The sequence below is a fragment of the Sturnus vulgaris genome, chromosome 11 (assembly GCF_052056855.1).
Source record: "Sturnus vulgaris isolate bStuVul1 chromosome 11, bStuVul1.hap1, whole genome shotgun sequence".
NCBI classification, from domain to species: domain Eukaryota; kingdom Metazoa; phylum Chordata; class Aves; order Passeriformes; family Sturnidae; genus Sturnus; species Sturnus vulgaris.
This window is the reverse complement of record NC_142253.1, coordinates 22566205-22585222: the sequence shown is the minus strand read 5'-3', so window position 1 is coordinate 22585222 and position 19018 is coordinate 22566205. Positions and strand designations below refer to the sequence as shown.

The 19018-nt window shown below is 43.9% G+C and overlaps 1 protein-coding gene across 4 annotated transcripts; it reads left to right on the top strand.

Moving 5' to 3' along the window:
• The first annotated feature begins 2520 nt into the window (after window positions 1-2520).
• On the top strand, window positions 2521-18304 carry CARD19 (caspase recruitment domain family member 19). 4 transcript variants are annotated; one of them, XM_014891447.2, is made up of 6 exons: window positions 2521-2658; window positions 7946-8088; window positions 9946-10099; window positions 13411-13470; window positions 15018-15089; window positions 15780-18304. In XM_014891447.2, the coding sequence occupies exons 1-6, from the start codon at window positions 2640-2642 to the stop codon at window positions 15890-15892; spliced, it is 561 nt and encodes a 186-aa protein (XP_014746933.1). In that variant the 5' UTR covers window positions 2521-2639; the 3' UTR covers window positions 15893-18304. The 4 variants fall into 4 exon arrangements, with proteins under 4 accessions (XP_014746933.1, XP_088027874.1, XP_014746934.1 ...); XM_088171748.1 differs by lacking the exon at window positions 2521-2658 and adding an exon at window positions 5088-5205 and having other exon boundaries at window positions 16631-18304; XM_014891448.2 differs by lacking the exon at window positions 2521-2658 and adding an exon at window positions 5089-5205.
• The last annotated feature ends 714 nt before the right edge of the window (window positions 18305-19018 follow it).

The window sequence follows — 19018 nt, the reverse complement described above, 5'->3', positions numbered from 1 at the left end:
AGGTGTTCTGTCCTACTGGCAATATTGTGCTTAAGGTACAAGTGTGAAGGGTGACCAAGATATCCTTGATCCTGCCTCTCTGCAGCTCCTTTGAACTTCCTTCCTCTTCTCAATCTGTATGATTATCTTCGCTGAATTCCATGATTTCGTTCCCTGGTGTTTTAATTTAATTTTATTATGTGGCTTTAAAATGCAATAATATGACTGCAAGTGGAATAAATTCCCTGTTGGAATGTTTGGGTCAGCACTTTGTGTGAGCAGACAGCCTGGCTCCTGTTCTGCATGAAGTGAAGTGGAGTAATGTTGGATGGGACAAAGTGTACCCTTGAGTTGCCAGGGATGCTGGCAGCCATGAGAAGCACCCCAGAAGGCAGGTAAATTCACCGTCCTTGTGCCAAAGTGCTACATGACTATCATTTATTTGGGCAGCTAACACAAGAGGCAGCAAAGTTACACCAAGGTAAGAAAGCAACACCCAAACTGTTTGTCTAAGATTTGTGGCTCGGCTTGCTCTGGGACTGTGCTTAGTTCTGATGGCTGCACCCCTTGGAGTTAGCTTTACTGCTTTTGCAAACATAACTTATTGTCAGAGGAGAGATAAGTACTGTGCAGGAAAGAGATGAAAGCAGCTGAGACTCTAAAATAGACATTTAAAACCTTGTAACCCTTAAATGTTTGCTGGCCAGTGGTTCCAGCTGGATTCAAGCTCCTATTTCTGGTACAGAACACTTGCATTTCCTTGTGTATTTTGTGAAACTGATGGCTTGCACACTGCTTACAGAAGTGTTTCCCACAGGACATATGTTGAATCTATGAGCTGGAGTCTGCAGTACCTTCTAACCCATGCCCAGTACTGACCTTTACTTCACATGGGCTGTGGGTTCCATGCTGGCTGTATACCATCCTTTCCATCATTCCTGGCTGTGGGGGTCAGATGAGGCCCAGAGCTAGCACAGGGTTGACTTCCATGTGAGGACATGTACCTGTAGCCGTGGAATGGGGTTTTAACCCTTTAAGTGCAGCGGAAATAAGATGCACAGCTACATGGTCATCTTTCATGACAGGAAGAAAGAGACAAGTTTATTCAGAAACACACTTGGTTTTATAGCATGACTCACAATTCCAAGAGTAGAGAAAAGATGATTGGTTCAGAGAGAAGACACCCCATTGCCAGGGCCTGGTCACACACCACAACAGGTGTTCTATCTTGTTATTAATTCCTTTTTATTTTGACCAAATTATCACCCTGGGAGAAATTCTCCCTAGCCTTGAGCTAGACCAGCTTATCGGCTGGGAACAGAGCTGAGAAGCTCCAGCCTGGAATATTTTTCAGGCTGTAATTTTCTTACTTTATCAATATGTGTCCCACATGTACCCAAAGTGGCTTTGTTCCCTTCCCACAGCTCTGCAGAATGTCAGTTTGCCAAATCTGTCAACTGTTTATTTACACACCTGTTTTAAGGGGAGGATGCTCTAACAGCTTTATTTGCTTCCTGACTTCAAAGAATTCACTTGTTTGGCGTTTTTAAAAATAATTAATTGAGTACTTTTTCTCATGTGTACAACTTGATTTGTGCTTTACAAGGGATATGATAAGGAGCCAAGTGCAGCATTGAACATGCTTGTGAAGCTGAGTGTTCATTCTGCAGAATCTGTGTAATATTTACCAGTACTATTTGTGATCAGTATACATGGACCTATTCTACATGCCCGTTCTTCCCTTGTGCCAGGAACAAGAGATACATATTTATTTTCATTATCTTGTTGTTTAGTAATGCTATTAACATTTCCAAGGATAGGGTATCACTGAGCAGAACCAGGGGTGGGTAATTCACCAGATACAAGGTGAACACAGAGGAAGTTAAAACTGACCAGGGGTTTCCAGACCTGTGGGTGCTCCAGGCTGTCACAGAATATCCTGTGCTTGAAATGGACCCTGAGGCGTCATGGAGTCCAGCCCCTGGCCCTGCCCAGGCGCCCCAACAATCCCATCCTGTCCATCCCTGGCAGCGCTGTCCAAACACTCCTGGGGCTCTGGCAGCCTCGGGGCCTGTCCATTCCCTGGGGAGCCTGGGCAGTGCCCAGCACCCTCTGGGGGAAGATGATTTCATCCAAGTAAATTCTATTCCCATTTCACGGTTTGACTTAACTGGTTGGGAATAAAGAGCTGGGAATTTGCAGCACAGCTTCTGCTTTTGTGTTTGGAGTCAGAGAACTTTTTCTTCATCTCCTAACCAACCAAAAGTAATAATACCAATAATCATACTCTGACTGTATAAATAAGATCGGAAAATAACCCATAACCAAAAAACCAACCCCAAAGCAACTCTGCAATATATTAGCACACACAAAAAGCCCTCATAACGTTGAGAAAACAAACATCTTGGTTTTCAGAGCTCATTACACTTCCTCTAAAATCACCAGCAAATTGCTGCTGACTCAGGCGCAGAAGAGCAGCCACCCATCGCTCCCGGCGGAGCTCTGCCGGCTGTCACAGCCGGAGTCGCTCCCTCCCTGTTTACTTTCGTTTCTCCAAGTTGCCCATGACCTTTGCTTATCCCGGAAAGGAGGATTGCACTGCGGGCGCCCGGCGTGGGCCGTGTGCTGGGCCCGACACATAGTCACCCTGAAACCGATGGATGATGCTCTGCAGAAGCTGTAAGTGCACATTTGTAACGAGGAATTTGAGCGAAACAGAGGTCTGGAGCTGCAAATTTATGGGAACAGGAGTTCAGAGCCAGAGGGGCAGTGACTCTAACGGGAGTGGCCAGCCCATCACTGCTTTTACATTTTTTCCCCTTCTTAGAGCTTGTTTTTGTAAATTATTGACTAAAACTTGCTGAAGGCAGCCTAGTGCGCAAGATGAGCTTTTAAGAAATACTTTATTGTATTTTCTTAAGCACAAAGAAAGACTGTTAGAGGAACTGCTTAGGCTATCTGGATTCAATTTGTTGCTAAAGAGATTCAGTCCTCTGGCGGTGGGAAAATAACAAAGCGTATTGTGATTCAACAGTTAACAGATGAAACAAAACACTACATGATGATGCTGCCAGGACAGGGATGATATTCAGTAAGTCAAATAATTCACTCAAATAAACAAATCTGTCGGTTTAGCGGGGGAAACAGTACTGGCTTTTAAGATTAGCTAAGCAGGAAATCAATCTGCTGGAAAATAAAACGTTGTTGTGCATGTCACTTCGCGTAGCTACTAAATTCGGAAATTCTGAAATGAGAGTTTGGAAAGGCACCGGGCTCTGTCAGGAAGCGGGGGTTCGCAGCGTGCCGCTCGCCCCGGAGCAGTGTGATGTGCGTGTTTCTCGCCTCGCTGCTCGCCTTCTTCGCCGTGACCGCGGCCGGGATATCGCTTCCCCGTCCGGTTGCGCGCTGTGACTGTCACGGGATGTAGCTGTCACCGTGCGAGGGCGCTGTGACTGTCATAGGATGTGGCTGTCACCGTGCGAGGGTGTTTGGGGCAGCCCCAGCCCGGTCCTTCCCTCCCGCGAGCAGGGGCACTGCCGTGGCCTCTGCTGTGGCCGTGTGGCTCCGCAAGGATCTGGCTGTGCTAGGCGAACCTGACAGCGATCCTGCTGCAGAGGTCTTGCGTGCCACTGGCATGAGGAGGAGATATGTTTAACTTCTGCTTCGTGTGTATTTCTCTGAGTCTGCAGGACAAAAATATCTCCAGGCAGCATCGCAGCTGTACATCGCAGCATTCCTGAGGGATTGATTTTCACTTCTATTTCACCCACTATGCTTGGAATCACTGTGTACTGAAAAACATTTAGATTTTTATTACAGATTTCAGTCCAGGTCACACTAAGATGACCAAGTTTTCTGTTTAGTGGTTTAGATTCCCGTAGTTGAGAAAGTTCTAAAAGCTTTTAAATTTAAAATTTCTAAAATTTCTAAAAGTTTCCAGGGAAACTTTTTAGCAGAGCACAAAATGCAGTAAATTCACAGAGGTATAAAGGGGTCATAAAAACAAATCCTCAGCATGGCATTCTCCCACTGCTTATTAGTATTAGGCAACCCCTCTTGCTATAACGTTTTAATATATATACGGAAGTGAATCATAGAATACAAGAATAGTTTGGGTTGGAAGGGACCTTAAAGATCATCTTGTTCCAAACCCCTGCCTTGGGCAGCGTCACTTTCCACTGCGCCAAGTAGCTCAACCCCATCCAAAATAGTCCTTAAAATATATGACAAGAGGAATTACAAAATTCCAACTTCCTTTTCACAAGGTTTCTGTTTCTTTACTAAAATACATTGCCAAAATCACACCAATGCAGGCATGATCAAGGTCTCCATGTGCAGTAATAACCATTCAAAAATTTATTTTCTGGATTCCAGAAGGTAAATAGGATAAACTCAGGATGTTTATACTTGATCTTCTCAAGGATATGCACCATGAATGTCACAACGTTTGACAGTGCTCCAATTCTCTGCATCATTTATCCCTAGCAAGACATATTCTCTTCCATTCTTTGCTAATTAGTTATTTGTTGATGAAATTTAGTGCAAATAGCAAGCTTTACATCCACAGATTTGCTTGTACTTTTTCCCTCATGAAGTTAAATATCCCGATTAATTAGATGTTTCACTGCAACCTTTTCTGTGAGAGAAGCTGTCCCTGCTCCTTGGGCTTGAATCACTACCTGCCCAATGTACCGTATGTACCAATGTGTCCAGCTGCACTTAAACACGCGTTGTGCTGTGGCACGAGGAAAAATAGAAATTCTACATGGATGGTGTGAAGATGTAGACACGGTATTTTGGACAGTGTAATTACTTCTGGAAAAGGAAATCACGCCTTTACTAATCATGCATTAATTGTTTAAAAACTCGCGGCTGTGCAAGTGTCGATTTATGCTTCTGCACGGGACGGCCTGGTGAGCACAGACATTTGAAGAACTGTTTTACCCGGAAAGAAACTCAAGGCGATGGGAGTTCCAGTGTGGGCTCAGGACGGCTCGGGGGGGCCTGTCCCGGCTCCCCCCAGCTCCCTCCGGCCCGGCCTGCCCCAGCTGCCCCCACCCCGGCTCCCCGAGGCTCTGCACTCCGTCGCCTGGCAGCTCCGGGAGGCGGTGCCGGCCCAGCCGCCCCGCCCCCGGCCCGGCCCGGCAGGAAGGCCGAAGGCCGCAGCCCGAAGGCTGCAGCCTGTGGGCCGGGCGGGGCCGGGCGGGGCCGGGAATGCCATGGCCGGTGAGTGCGGGACGGGCAAGGAGGGGGGACTCTCGGCGGCTTGATGACACCGCTGCGCTGCCGGGCGCGGGGCCCCGGTGTCTCCGCGCCCCGGAGCGCGGTTTGGTGCGCGGTCGCGGCCCGGCCGTGGGTCAGGGTGAGCGCCCCGGGGCAGCGGCGCGGCCCAGGCCGCTCCGCGGGGCCCCGCACGGCCGGGCTGGGGCGGGCGCTGGGACAGCTCGGCGGGGCTGGGGCGGGCGCGGGGCTCGGGGCAGCAGCGGCGTGCGGAGCCCCAGCCTGGTGTCTCCGTTATAGCCGGGCAGTGCCACATTTCACATCCTGGCACGCTAGCTGCGTGCTGTGTGGCAGCGAAATCTGCTGTTTACCCCCAGCCTCCATCCAGCTAGCTGGGATTGTGCCTCTGCATCTGGGGAGCACACAGGTTATCCTGGTGACTCGAGGGCCCGATTGTTTTAGCCATCGTATGGAGCTTGGAGGACTGGGACTGTGTGTAACATAATGTGGCACTCTAGTATAAAATGATTTTTAATACTTTGCTCACTGCAGTTTTGCTACGTTTTCCTCTTCTCTTTTAAAAAATATTTCAAGTGAAAACTCTTTACTCAAGTCTACAATTCCCTGACGGGTGGGTGTAGCCAGGTGGCTGGCAGTTTCCTCCCAATCACCAAGCGACAAGATAGGAGCTAAAGGCCTCCTGTTGCATCAGGAGAGGTTTAGGTTGGCTATTAAGGAAAATTTGTTCATTGAAAGGGTTGCCCAGGCCTGGTACATGCTGCCCAGGGCAGTGGTGGGTCGCCATCCCTGGAAATGTTAAAAAAATGTGTGGATGTGGCACTCCAGAACATGGTTTAGTGCTAAACGTGGTGATGGATTGAACACGGATTGATGGTTGGACTCAATAGTCTTAAGATTCTTTCCCAACCTAAACAATTCTGTGATTCTCTTGACTTGCTGTCAGAGCCCTTGATTTCTGGTAGCTTACCAGTAGCACGTGGCAGTGGGTGGGAGTAGCAGGCGAGGGCAGCATCTTATTTTTTGGCTGTCATCCTTCCAGATCAGTTGCTCTTTGTGGGTGCATTTGGTAACCAGTGCCATCTGATCATCTCAGACCATTTCTCTGCAGCCAGTCTCCTTCTTAAATCCTTGGCACCCCTTTCTTGGGCTCTCAAAAGGGAAAAGCCTAAACTAAATTAGTGTTAAGCTAACATTTTGTTGAGAGAGACTTTTTTCTCTCTTTCCTGAGATGCTTCTGGAAAGAGTTGTCATGGACATGTACAAATGGTTTGATCATCAGATCCAACTTTCCAGGTTTTGTTTGCCAGCTTTCCTGCATAATGTTTATGAAAACCATCCAGAAGTTTTACAGGAAGTAGTAGCTCGTGTTTGCACTGCACAGCAGACACCAGTAGGGTTTTTGGAATGGATGTTAGCCAGTTCTGTGTTTTACAGAGAATGTCAGAGGTCTGCATTGGGTTTTGTGTCCGTTGTATTTAAATTTATCTCCTTAATGATCCTGTTTGTTTGCTTGATAAACTTAAGAAGGCTTTTAAGGGGAAAACAAACCAAAGATGAAGCCATAATAAAGATACAGTGGTGGCAGAGACAGTGTCCGGAGTCCTTACATAAATATTAGTGGAATTATTGATTGGGAGTGTGTACGTGCCTGACTAAAGGTGGTTGGCAGCATTTATGCTCCCAGGGCCCAGGTGTGGATGAGAGTGCTTTCATGTTGCAATGTGGCAAGAAACGGCTGATTTCAGCCTACAAATTTGAAATGCAGCTGTATTTATTTAAATTTACTGTGAGAAATATGAAGTGGCAGTGCAGATCCTAAGGGCCCTGTAGATTTATCCAGAAAGGCAGTGAAAGTCTATCATGGAGAAATGGGTGCGGGGGATTGTGTGACAAACAAAATCCTGTTTGATGTTTCTTGTACAGAAAGCAACATGAGGTTTTTTATGCTAAGAATAGTTAAGCAGTAACAAAATTACAAAGAGTTTTTGGCAACCAGTATAACCCGAAGCTTCTGTTTTGTGTTGTGCCAGTGGCTAGTGACAGCCACAGGGACCACACACCTCACCACTTGCAGTAGTGCAAGGGTTTGTTCAACATCCTGGCTGGTGCTGGTGTCTGGTGTGCCCCTGCCTAGGTTAGGAATTGTGTCTGGCAAACTCCCTGTGAACACTCTGCTATCGAATCAGGAAGAACTTAAGAAAGGGTGTCCCTGATTTTTTTTCTGCAGGTGCTCTAGCAGACAGTCTGGCACTTTATGGTCATGTTTGATAAGATTTTTTTATGAGCCTTGTTATTTCCAAGAGCAGAATCAGAGCATCCCATTGGATGGGACAAGTGTCTTGCAAGTACTGTAAATGTCATAATCTGACTTCATAAGTGATAGAGAATTTATCTTTAGTGATTTATTAACTTTAAGGCTGTATTTGATTAAATATCCATCAGAGCTTGACTTCTAAATGATTTAGAGCCTTCTGCATTTGGAAAGAGAGAGGCAATTGGAGTGACCAGCCAGAAGTTCGGAGTTGTGTAATTTCAAGTGGATGGGTCGTTGAAAGCACATGGCAGTGTTGTGTTTCCCTAACAGACAGTGCAGCTTTCTAATATTAGGTGGGGTGATAATTTTATTTTAGCTATTTAATCACTAGTAGGAAAATGAAATTTATGGAATTTAAATATGGCTTATTAATTAACTGCTGTGGTATGTTCTGTGTTATTTTATCTCTAGATCAGTCATATTGTCATCGGCTGCAGCATGACATGTATTTCCTTACAAGCACTAGCCGACTGAATGAGCAAGTGGTTGATAAAATTGTTCTTCAGCTTAACAGAGTCTATCCCCAAATTCTTACCAATGAAGAAGCAGAAAAGGTAATGTGAGGAGTTTTGCTGTGTCTCTGACTGTTGTGTTGTTTTTGTGGGTCACTAGCCCAGCTGCTCTTTCCCCAGCACAACTCTTGGTGCCACATGCAGCCAGTCTGCCTCACCCCCTGCTTGCTGACCAGTTGTATCTGGCATCTTCTGTAAGAGGAGCAGTCACAGGGCTGGCACGTTCCATGTGCCAAGTGATCATGGGAGAGAATGCTCTCTTAAGCAGCAGTTTAATGCCACGGTCCCTGCCATGATCAGGAGCACGCAATCATGCAGCCAGTCCGCGGGCAGGAGGGCACCCATCCTGTGACCACATGCCTGACGTGCCTGTCTCCTCACGAGGTGGTGTGGTGTGGCACGCCAGGTGATCTGTGCTGCATCCATCTCTGCCCACAAAATTATCTATATTAGCTCAATCAGTTTTGGTAAACAATTAATAATTTTAAGTATTGGTAAGTGAAGGAGTGTTAGTCCCACTATTAAGTGTGGAGCTGTGGGAAGTGGATGAAGTTAATAATATCTTGCAATGGTGCCACCACGTATGGAGGTGCCACCCTCCCTGACATGAAGCCTTCAGAAGTGGGTAGCTCTTTTTAGGGAGAAAAAGCTTCTAGTCTTGTGTGGAGACAAAATTAAAAGTCAGCTAGGAGCTTCCACAGTCCTACTTAAAATAGTCTGTACTTGCCCTCTGCTGGCTTCATGTCTGCACAGGGTCTTAGTGTGTCATTATTTTAACATCAGGAAAAATAGGTCCAATTCTGCCATAATGAAACTCCATGGGGACAATTAGTACTTTGTGGTGTAGAGCAGAGCTAGATCATTTACTGAGCCACTCTTGCCACTTCCCTCAAGAGCTTCAAAATAAACCCATAAAGAATCTGAAACATGATTTGTGACTTCTGCACTTAGGCAGAAATGAACTGCTTTTTTATGGGCCCAGGCTAGTTTGTGTCAACTCTACTGCGTGTTTAGGAAGCTTATAATCTCAGCTGTATCTGGTACACCCTGTGGGAATTTTGTCAGAATAAGGAGTGTTGTGTAAGATCTCTGGCATTCCAGTCCCCCTTGAGTAGTGATTGTTCCTAACTCAGTATACTCCAAAGGTTATCCACTGTGCTGCTATGAAATACGTTGCTTTACGGAGAATGGCTTTGGATTTTTTCCCAAATAAACTGAAATAAGTTTGATGTGTAAGGCTAGGGATGCATTTTCCTTTTCTTTGTAAGGTCTCCTAATACACATCACGTTTAGCACTACAGAAAAAAAGTGTTTTCCTCTGCAGCTGTTTGGCAACCTGAGCAATGGGAATTTGTGCCTATTGAAGTGGATACACAGCAGTTAATTGTGCTGGAAACAATAAAAAACAATTAAATATGAAATCTTGGGATGATGAACACTCCAGTATTGGGACTAGGATAAGCAGTATAAAGTGCTTTTTTGGGGATCGCTACTAGGCAACTAAGGGCAAACTTGAAAGCATCAAAGTTTATTTCAAATTATAAGATTTTCTCAAATATTCTATCTACAGCTGTCAGAATTAAACTGTAGAATAGCAAGTACCATGTCAACTTGGAAGCACGGAAGACATCAAATGCAGTGTCTTTCACTTGATTGGGACAGAGAAAAGTAGGAGGAGAAGCAGAGGCAATATGCTCTCCATCAGACAGTGCTGACCACATGGAGCTCAGTGCTATGCAGTCCATATATGTCCTTTTTAGGTTGCCCTTTTTGGCCCATTCTTTTAGTAAATATCAAAGAAGCTTCATAACTTTGTTCCCTGGCATAGTGATGTAAAATTGATCTTTTAATCTCTCTTCTATTTTAATCTCTTTCCTGATGAATGCTTTTCTCTTACAGTTCAGGAATCCAAAGGCTTCACTCCATACCAGACTCTCAGATCTGTTAAAACACCTCCAAAAGAAAGGAGACAGACACTGTCAGGAGTTTTACAGGGCTCTGCAGATCAATGCTGAACAGCTGTTTAATGACCTGCCAAGCAGGAAAATCTTGAGTAAGTTGACTTGTAAGTTAATTGAGTCGTGGATTTCTTCACCAGAGTATTACAAAACTTCATTTCAAATGCAGTGGAGGTCATTTAAACAACCTAAACAGGTTATAAATAATATAAATAAACAAGTTACTTAAATAATTTTAGGGTATACCATAATTCCTTCTGACTTGAGTTTTCCAAAAGCTGTAAGGGGATTTTGTAATGTAAAATTGTAATTACCTTCATTTTGTCTTTCATTTTGAAAGAATGAATTTGTGTCTACCCAGCACAAACTGGTGGAAGACCATTTTCTTGCCTGCACAGGGAAGCTGCAGAGTTATCCCACATCCATACCTGAATACTTTTGAACTGGGAAAGTCTGGGCCCATCCCCCCTCAGAATCTCAGATGAGCCCCAATCCCAATTGACTGAGCCTCGCAGCAGATTGAAGGCAATGCTTTGTTCTGATATTCACCTTGCAGAAGTTGTGCACTTTGGGGAACAGGCTCTTCAATCAAATTGTCTTGGAGCTATCATTTTTGCTTGGGAAGAGCTCAAGAAAAAGGTTTTTCTGCCACGCTGACTAGCAGTTAGCAGACAGCCTTTATGAATTAAGAGCAGTTCGAGAAGTCTTGGAGTAGTCACTAAGAATAAAATTTCAAGACTGTTTTGATGTTTAAGAGTTGAAGCTTTTTGAATGTTCCATAGCATGTTCTGTAAGCCATTTTTGAAAATGTATCTTTACAAGGAGACTTGGATAGGGTCTGTGGGGTTCTTTTAGCTATAGCAGAAACATGCTCATCCTTGCACATGATTTACGTGGTGACTCTGAGCTTTCCTCAGGTAGCCGTGAGTAGGCAGGGTTAGGGCTTCTCATGTTCAGGTTCTGCGTAGCAAATGCCTGTGCTAAAGTGCTTCACGTTAAACATACAGCTCCTTATGGCACCCGAAAAGTGTTTTGCTGCTGCTGCAAACTGCTGACTTCAATAACCATCAAAAGTAATGAAATTCTCTGTTGTCTCAGTACACTTTTTTAGTTACCATCCTCAGAAGGATGAGGATAATTTAAAGAACTGAGTTAAAACGTTACTGTGTGCCGAGGTTCGGCAGTTTCTTTCTGTTGATCTAAGAAATAAATATTGAGATGATTGTCTTAATATGCTTGCTGCTTCTTAGAATTCTGTAATTAAAACAAATGTCTGCATTCTGGATTGAATGGTCAAGAAACGTCCGTGCAGTTTTTTTAATTAAAACCACCAACACTTTTATGTTTCAGGAAAAGCTCCTCTATCAATATTAGGAGTAACTTCTCATTTAAGTGAGCTTGGACATTTTCAATATTAAAGGCATTATTCTTCAGACCTCCAACATGCACAGTTTGTTACTCGAATGTTACTCCTTGGAAGTGTTCATGGCTAGGATCTGTGGGGTCCTGAGCACCCTGGTCAGTGGAGGGTATCCCTGCCCTTGGCAGAAGGCTGGAACTGGATGGTGGTCTTCAGGGTCCCAAGTCAGATCATGCAATCATTCGATAATGCTCTTAGCAGTAGTTGTTAAATTTGGCACAAAGCATTTACAGAATTGCCGCTGGAATTTGTAAATGTGAAGAAAGAGGGGCATCCTGAACATGGGAATTTTCTTCTAAATGCAGGCTGAACTGAAACAAGCAGCATTATGAACAGGTGGAGAAATTACTGATGAGAACATGGATGAACCATGGCCAGGAGAGAGTTCTGTAATAGATTACATGCAGCTATACATACATAGGACAGATTTTTTCAACAGAGGAAATCCTTTCAAATATTTATTTTTCATTTTTAAGACAGCTTTAAAATTTATGCTAGAACAAGATTTCTTTGCCTGAAGTGTAAATTGCCAGTGAAGTGTCTGGTAATGTCTGAACATTCCCACTAGAGGGGGGTTAAGGAACACGGTGTGGGCAGCCTCGGAGCTGTTGCAGTAAACGGGATTCTCCAAGGGCCATTGAAAACATCAGAAAATGTTTTTATTTCTCTCCGTGCTGACATAGACTTAAAAAGGATAAAGGCTCAGATCAGCCCCACGCAGCGATAGAAGTAGCAGAGATTTGTCTGTGCTCTCCTGTGCACTGTGAGGGTTCCCTAGCTGGAACTCCTAGGGAGGACATCAGCCCCTCAAAGGGGCAGGCTGGGTGAGGCTGCTGGGGGCTCACAGAGGCTTTGCATCAATCCTTGCTGCTCCGGTGACTCTCAGGCTTCACAGCAAAGGGCTTCAAAGGCTTCTGTCCTGCTCCAGGGTCATGCTCTGTTTCCCCATGGAGAGGTATATCCTTAGCAGGGGAGATGGATGTTCCCCTGTTGCTGCCTAGGTGGACAGGGCAGTTTTTGAGGCACCTCTCCTAGATCTGGTGTCATGTAAAAGGAGTCAGTTGAAATTCTTCCCTATTGACAGCCAGATTCAGAGCTCTTACTGTTTTTCCTTTCCTTTTTTAATCCTCCTAACCATTTGAGAGTTGGACTTGGTGATCGTAGAGGTGTTTTCCCATCTTTGTGATTCTATGATTACAGAAAGGCTAAAACAGTGTTGCAGATCGGTGATGTATTATGGAAAGTCACTCGTCTGCCATGCCTGGTGACAGCTGTGCAGGTCCCTTCGGTCAATAGTGTGATCTCCACATCTGTGTGGCAAAGGCAGCTCTGAAAGGGTCTTCTGCCCAGACTGGAAACTACTGAACACCTTGTCCTAAGGCCAACCTCCTTTTCTACTAGAATTTGCAGAAGGATAGAGTCCAAAATTCCTTGTATCAAATGTTAGCATGTAGAGCCTACAGAGTTTTAAAGAAGCTGAGCATGTCTTCAGCTGAGACCTGCATTTAGTAAATAATCTGCACCAAGAAGTTTCTTCTATGTGCTTTACTTGCTAAATCTACCAAGAGATTGGCTCGAGAAAAAGAATGGTGATACATTAAATGATAGAGGTGTTTTCAGATTAGTGCATCTATTAACAAAGAGTTTGTATGTATTACAATGAAAATTGCTGGTATTGTGAAGGATTATCTTCTGCTTTCCTAACTTGGGAAACAAGTGTAATGTTATTTATGTGGTCAGTGCTTAAGCAGATCAGAGGTGAGGCTGCAGCTATTTGTAGTTGCATTCAGATGACTCTCTGCCTGTCTTTTGGTCAGTTCATCTTTAACTCTAGCAATGGTTTACCATTGGAGGGGCTAATACTTTATATCAATATTGGATATTTTTCTGAAATGTGTTGTTTTGTACCATTTTGCATGTGCTGATTATGTTTATTTGTTTGCTTGAGCGGAGTACTAACTTTTCATGTGTTGCTTTTATTTCTAGAAACCCCAGATCCCACAGAGATAGACACTGACAAGGAGCAATATATGCTAAATGACAGGGGTAAATAAATCATACAGTGTCACCGGATGGAATGGCTTTGCAGATTATGATACAATTTATTATATCATGTAATTTGCACTTCATATAACAACTATTTTGGATTATGATGTCTTTACTGTCACAAGTTAAGTAGAATTAATGGAGGAAAATATACTGAGCTACTGTTGAGGAAACCAGTGCCAGGAAATTGAAGAGACTGTCAAGTTTAATCAATATTTACGATGGTATTACTTTACACTATTACAGCTAAACTCTTAATTTCTTTGATTTCTTTAATGCCTGAACAGTGAGGTCTATTCATTTTGCATAAGGCCATCAATAACTTTTTGATCTTCCAGGTTTTTTTCAAATTTTTAAGTTCTCAATTTAACTGCAAATCATTTGAAAGCAATGACAGAAAGGAAGGAAAAGCTTAAATATATTTTCCTTAGGAAAACATTTTAATTATTTTCACCTTCCTTTGTTCAATGCCAAATTACAGAGACAAGTATTTTTTTCATGGTAGGATATTTTGAAAAGGATGATCTGAAATAAAGATGAAGAGTTCTCTCAATTTATAATGAACTATTCTATCATTTAAGTTCAGTATTTTATTTAGAGATTTAGATACAATAATGAGAGATTCAAAACACCTGCTATGAATTACGCCTTTTTTGCAGTTTCCTGAGAGCAAACTGAAATAAGTAGCAGAAACACAGTTTAACTCCATGTCTGTGGTAGTGGTGTTTCTCTGAATATTGAACCAAATTGCTGTTCAGACTTTCCACATTGTTGTTGCTGTCTGCAGCATAACAGTACAGGATGAACAGAGAGAGTGCTTGGAAATAAGAAAATGAAGTAATATTTATTTTATTTTTACTTACTACTTTTTTTTTTTCCCCTGAGCTGGCCTCAGACTAGAGATTGTTTGGCCACTAGCCACCCTCCTTGGGAGGTTACAGGCCAAGGAGCAACCAAATCCTTGCTCCTTTGCTCCTTCTGCAGTGTCCTTGTCCACACAGTCAGCTCCAGGAATTTGTTGAGGCAGTACACTTGTCCTTAAATTGATAGGTGTAGCTTAATTGTATCTACAAATAGAGGTGTAGTTTAATTGCATCTCTGTTTCTAGTGAGATAGTAACTACAAATAGAGTATTAGGTAGTAAAGAAGCAGATATAAATCTTTATGCTGTTTTGTCAATGGATAAGTATGAATTAGAAAGGCTTTATTGATCATCAGTACTGACCATCACCATTAAACTGTGCAATTCCAGGCAGGCAGTTTGCAGGAGATTTGGTTTGGAAACTTTTCTTAAATACCATAGGCTGTAGCTAGATGAGCAGAGTGGAACAGGGAATGGTGGCAAAGCAACTGTAGTAAAAATTAATTGCAGTCTAGTAAATGTGCTTCACAGTACATTAGCTACAGAACATACAGAATTGTGAATATGTTAGCTTCATTTAAATATGCTTAATTATGCATATTGATAGCAATTGGTGATATATGAACTGAGCTAAACTTCTGCTGCCCTGCTCTGTCTCAATGTGTTTCTTTGCCATTTTCTGTAGGCCCGGTGTTTTTCCTGGCGTGTTTCGGCGTGGCTGCAGGACTGGCACTGTTCTGGTACTGCTGTAACTCAGGTGAGCTGCTCAGGGGCTTCTCCTGGCTGCCTTCCCTCAGCAGGGATGGAATGAGCTGGGCTCTTATCTGACAGGGCTCCCTGACAGGGTGGGTGAAGGAGTCATCATTCATTAATGAGCTCCGGATAGAAATTGCACAGCAGACATGCTGAGGTATAAATAATGGATATTTTGCCTACAGAGGATGCCACAAGTAGGGGCTCTTTTTAAAGACAGTCATGTGAGCTCCTGTTGCTATAGCAATGGGTCATGATTCCCAGCAGTCATGAGACAGACCCAAAACCTTCTGGGTCCCACACCCCTTGGGAACTGGTGGAAGCCTGAATAGTGCCAGGGCTGGGGAATGCTGGCTGGATTTGCTGAGTCCCAGCAGCTACTGCTGCCCCTGTGCTGCTGGCTCTGGGTGTTGGTTCTACCTATCACCTGACAGTCACCTGCTCCACACCATCCAGTGCTGTGCTCAGGTGTGAAGTTGCCCCCTTCCCTAACTGACCAATCTCCTCTTCCTGTCTGAACTTGCAGCAAGGAATCTGAACAGTTTTGGCAGTTGATTACTACAAATTGAAGAAATTGGGCTTTCCTCTAGAATTATTTTCAGTTGGTTTTTATTTTTTGCAGATGCTGCTTCCTAGATAAAATTAAATTTAACTGTGTTCACTTTCTCTTTTTCTTCTCATCATTCTGTTGTAGAAACACAAGTCATAGGAAGAGCCAGGAGAATCTTGGGCTTTTCTCCTATTATCATAGGAAGACACGTTAGAAATATTTGTATGTTGTATTTGGAAGACATATCAAGAAATTAAGGAAAAGCTATCTCTTCACTTGTCTGTACAGTGCACCGGCCAAAGGAAGTCAATAGTGCATAAAAACGTCCCATACTCATACCAAAGATTTTATTAACTAGCTTCATCAATAATTGCCTTGCCTCCAGATGTATTCGGAATTTCAGCTAAAAATGTCCTTTTTTATGGGAATGGACTGTTTATTTTTGTAAATGCTTAAAGTATTTATCGTTTGTATAAAAAATATTTTTATTACAAGCTTTAAAATGATCTCTTAAGTGAGCATGAGTCTGAAGCCATGTTTGCATATGTTTTCTATACTGGAATGAAGGATCACAACTGTTTGAAGAACTCTGGCCTGTCTTTTGTGAGAATTAATTTAGGAAAAGAACTTAAACACATGCCCTCAAAGCCTTACTAAGAAATGGATCTCTGTCTCAGAACTGTCTGTTTTGTCTAGATCCTTTATAATCGCTGCCTGAGCTCAGGTGGGCACTGGCACCAGTGAAAAGTTTATGGGGGCCACTTCCCTTTATGTGTGCCTTGTATTCACTGTGTCTTCTGATTCCCTGTTGGTGCCTCATGCCAGCCTGCCTTGTTCACAGTCACACTCAGCTGCTGGCCCTGGTTTGCATGCCCTGGAGCTGGTGCAGGCTGGTTCCCAGCCCATGGGGTATTCCAGGGAGTGGAATATCTGACCTGAAGCACTTCAGACTGCCAAGAAAATGTTCCAGATTAATTTAGTTTTCCCTTTCCCAGTGAAGTGAAGGGAGGCTCTGCAGAGAGACTTGGACGAACTGGACGGCCGGGCAGTCACCAAACCAGTGAAGTTCAACAAGGGAAAGTGCCAGATTGTGCGCCTGGGATGGGGCAATCCTGGATGTACAGGCAGGCTGGGGAATGAGATGCTGGAGAACAGGACTCTGCAAAGGGACCTGGGAATCATGGTGGATGCAAAGTTGGATATAGTCAGCATTGCCCTGGCGGCCAGGGGGACATCCCTGCCCTGAGGGGCACCAGGGGACCAGGAAGGGATTGTTGCACTCTGTTCTGCACTGGGGCAGCCTCACCTCAAGTGCTGGGGGCAGTTTGGGCACCACAATATAAGAAAGATACTAAACTACTAGAGAGTTTCCAAAGGACACTTCCAGGGATGGGGCAGCAACAGCTTCTCTAGGCAACCTGTGCCAGGGCTGGGGGAAGAAGATTCTTCCCTATGAGAAGAAGGAATTCTTTCCCAGTATGGTACGGAGTAAGGAGAGCTTACTATGGCTAGGGCTATATTTCCTCCCTTCCTGAGGTTGCTTGAGATGAGGATGTCTCTCAGGGAAAAAAATTATCCAGAATGAACTATTCCAAGGGTTGAAGCTGGAAGGAGAAAGAAAAAGTGAGTCTTGGTTCATCCTAGTGTTAAAGAACCTAACAGCAAAGAATAGAAACCAATTTGTTCCTTCATTAGTGCAGTGAACTTCTGTCTGCCTTTAAAATTAGAATGTGCATAGAGTGGGAGACATTCTTTTTCTTGGAATATTTTTCTTTCAGGAGCTTGCTTCTCTGCAAGCACATCTATACAGCACATATGAACAGTGATAATTCCATTTTCAGCTCCTGGAGGAAGCACACGTGCACCTGCATGGGAGTCAGGTCCTTCTGGGCAAATGGTGTTACGGATTTGGGAGTAAATTGAGCAGGGTCTTGGATGCAGCTGTTTAGCTGCAGAATTCCAGTTTCCCTGGCAAGTCAAGAATAGTTTGGCCTTCGCTGCTGAAACTGTGCTGGTATTAATTTATAAACGTGCTTCACTCTTTGTGCAGGGCAGTTGTCCTGGCTGGGTTGTAGGTGGTTCCATGCTGCAGGCAGGAATTGTACAGGAGCTGAGGTACTGGCCTGAGCCATAGAAATGGTTAAGGCTGAGCGTCTGTGCGCACAGAGCCAGGATGCAAAGTGATAGATCCTACAAAGAATTTGCACAATTCCATTTAAAGTCAGACTGCTATTTAAAGGACTTAGTGATGTGCCTGATGAGCTGGAGTGGGAATGAAGTGATGATTCATTCTGGGATGCACTGGGCTGCTTTACAGCTGCTGGATTGAGTTTGCAGTTAAAAGTGCCTTTGCCGAGGCAAAGTTAATCCTTTTGTTTCTTTCATTTGTCATTATTTTTCTCATACTGTAATAAATTGAGAACGTATTTGGTCAAAATGTGCCATCATGAATGCTTTTCCCTGCCATTCTGTGTGCATGGATGCTACTCCATGTTATGCCATGCCTTGGCTGTGCGGCCAAGAATCGGCTTGCTGCACTTCACAGAGCCTGTGTCCTGTAGTAATTTCTCTGAACGTACATCTTCTTGAATCCTGTAGAAATTAATGTATTTCTTTTTTTTAATGAGGTGAAGCTGGCAATTAAATTGAAATAAAATCTGAGAGAAGAATGCTGCTGTTTTTCTTGTAGTTAATGCTCTGCTCTTCCTTGCAGAAGTGCCCCTTGGTTGTTGCCCTCTTGTGGCTGCTGATCAACCTCTCCTGGGCTCTGGCCTCTCATGGTTAAATTTTTCTGGGTATTTGCACCAGGATTTTTAACATTTTCACCTAATTTCAAAATTGCAGTTTTTCTGCTTAGCTTTTTTAGAGACCTGGAGTTAAACAGGACTCATCAGTTCAAAGACTGGGTGTCTTTGGGTTAATCCTTGATTTTGTGTCATTTTGGGAGTTCCAAGGGTCACTGCCCATGAAGCTTTGGAAGAAGTGCAATGGTGCTTTCTGTAAAGGGACTTTGACACATGGTTCATTTTAAGTGCTACTTTGACCACCCAAAAAAGGACTTCATGTAAGGGAAAGCATGCAGACAGTTTTGTTACTGGCCTGTTCCTTTGCATAAGGGGGAACTGCTCGTCTGGGTGCTTCTATGAGCAATGTTAAGAATCCCACCAAAGGAACTTCTTGCTGTAGCAGGAAAATCATGGGATCATTGTTAAGGTTGGAAAAGGCCTCTTAAGATAATTAAGGCCGATCTGGCATCACCACCATGATCACCATTAAACCATGTCCTGAAGTGCCACATCCACATGTTTTTTAAACACTTCCAGGAATGGTGACTTCACCACTGCCCTGGGCAGCCTCTTCCAGGGCTGGGCAGCCCTTTCTGT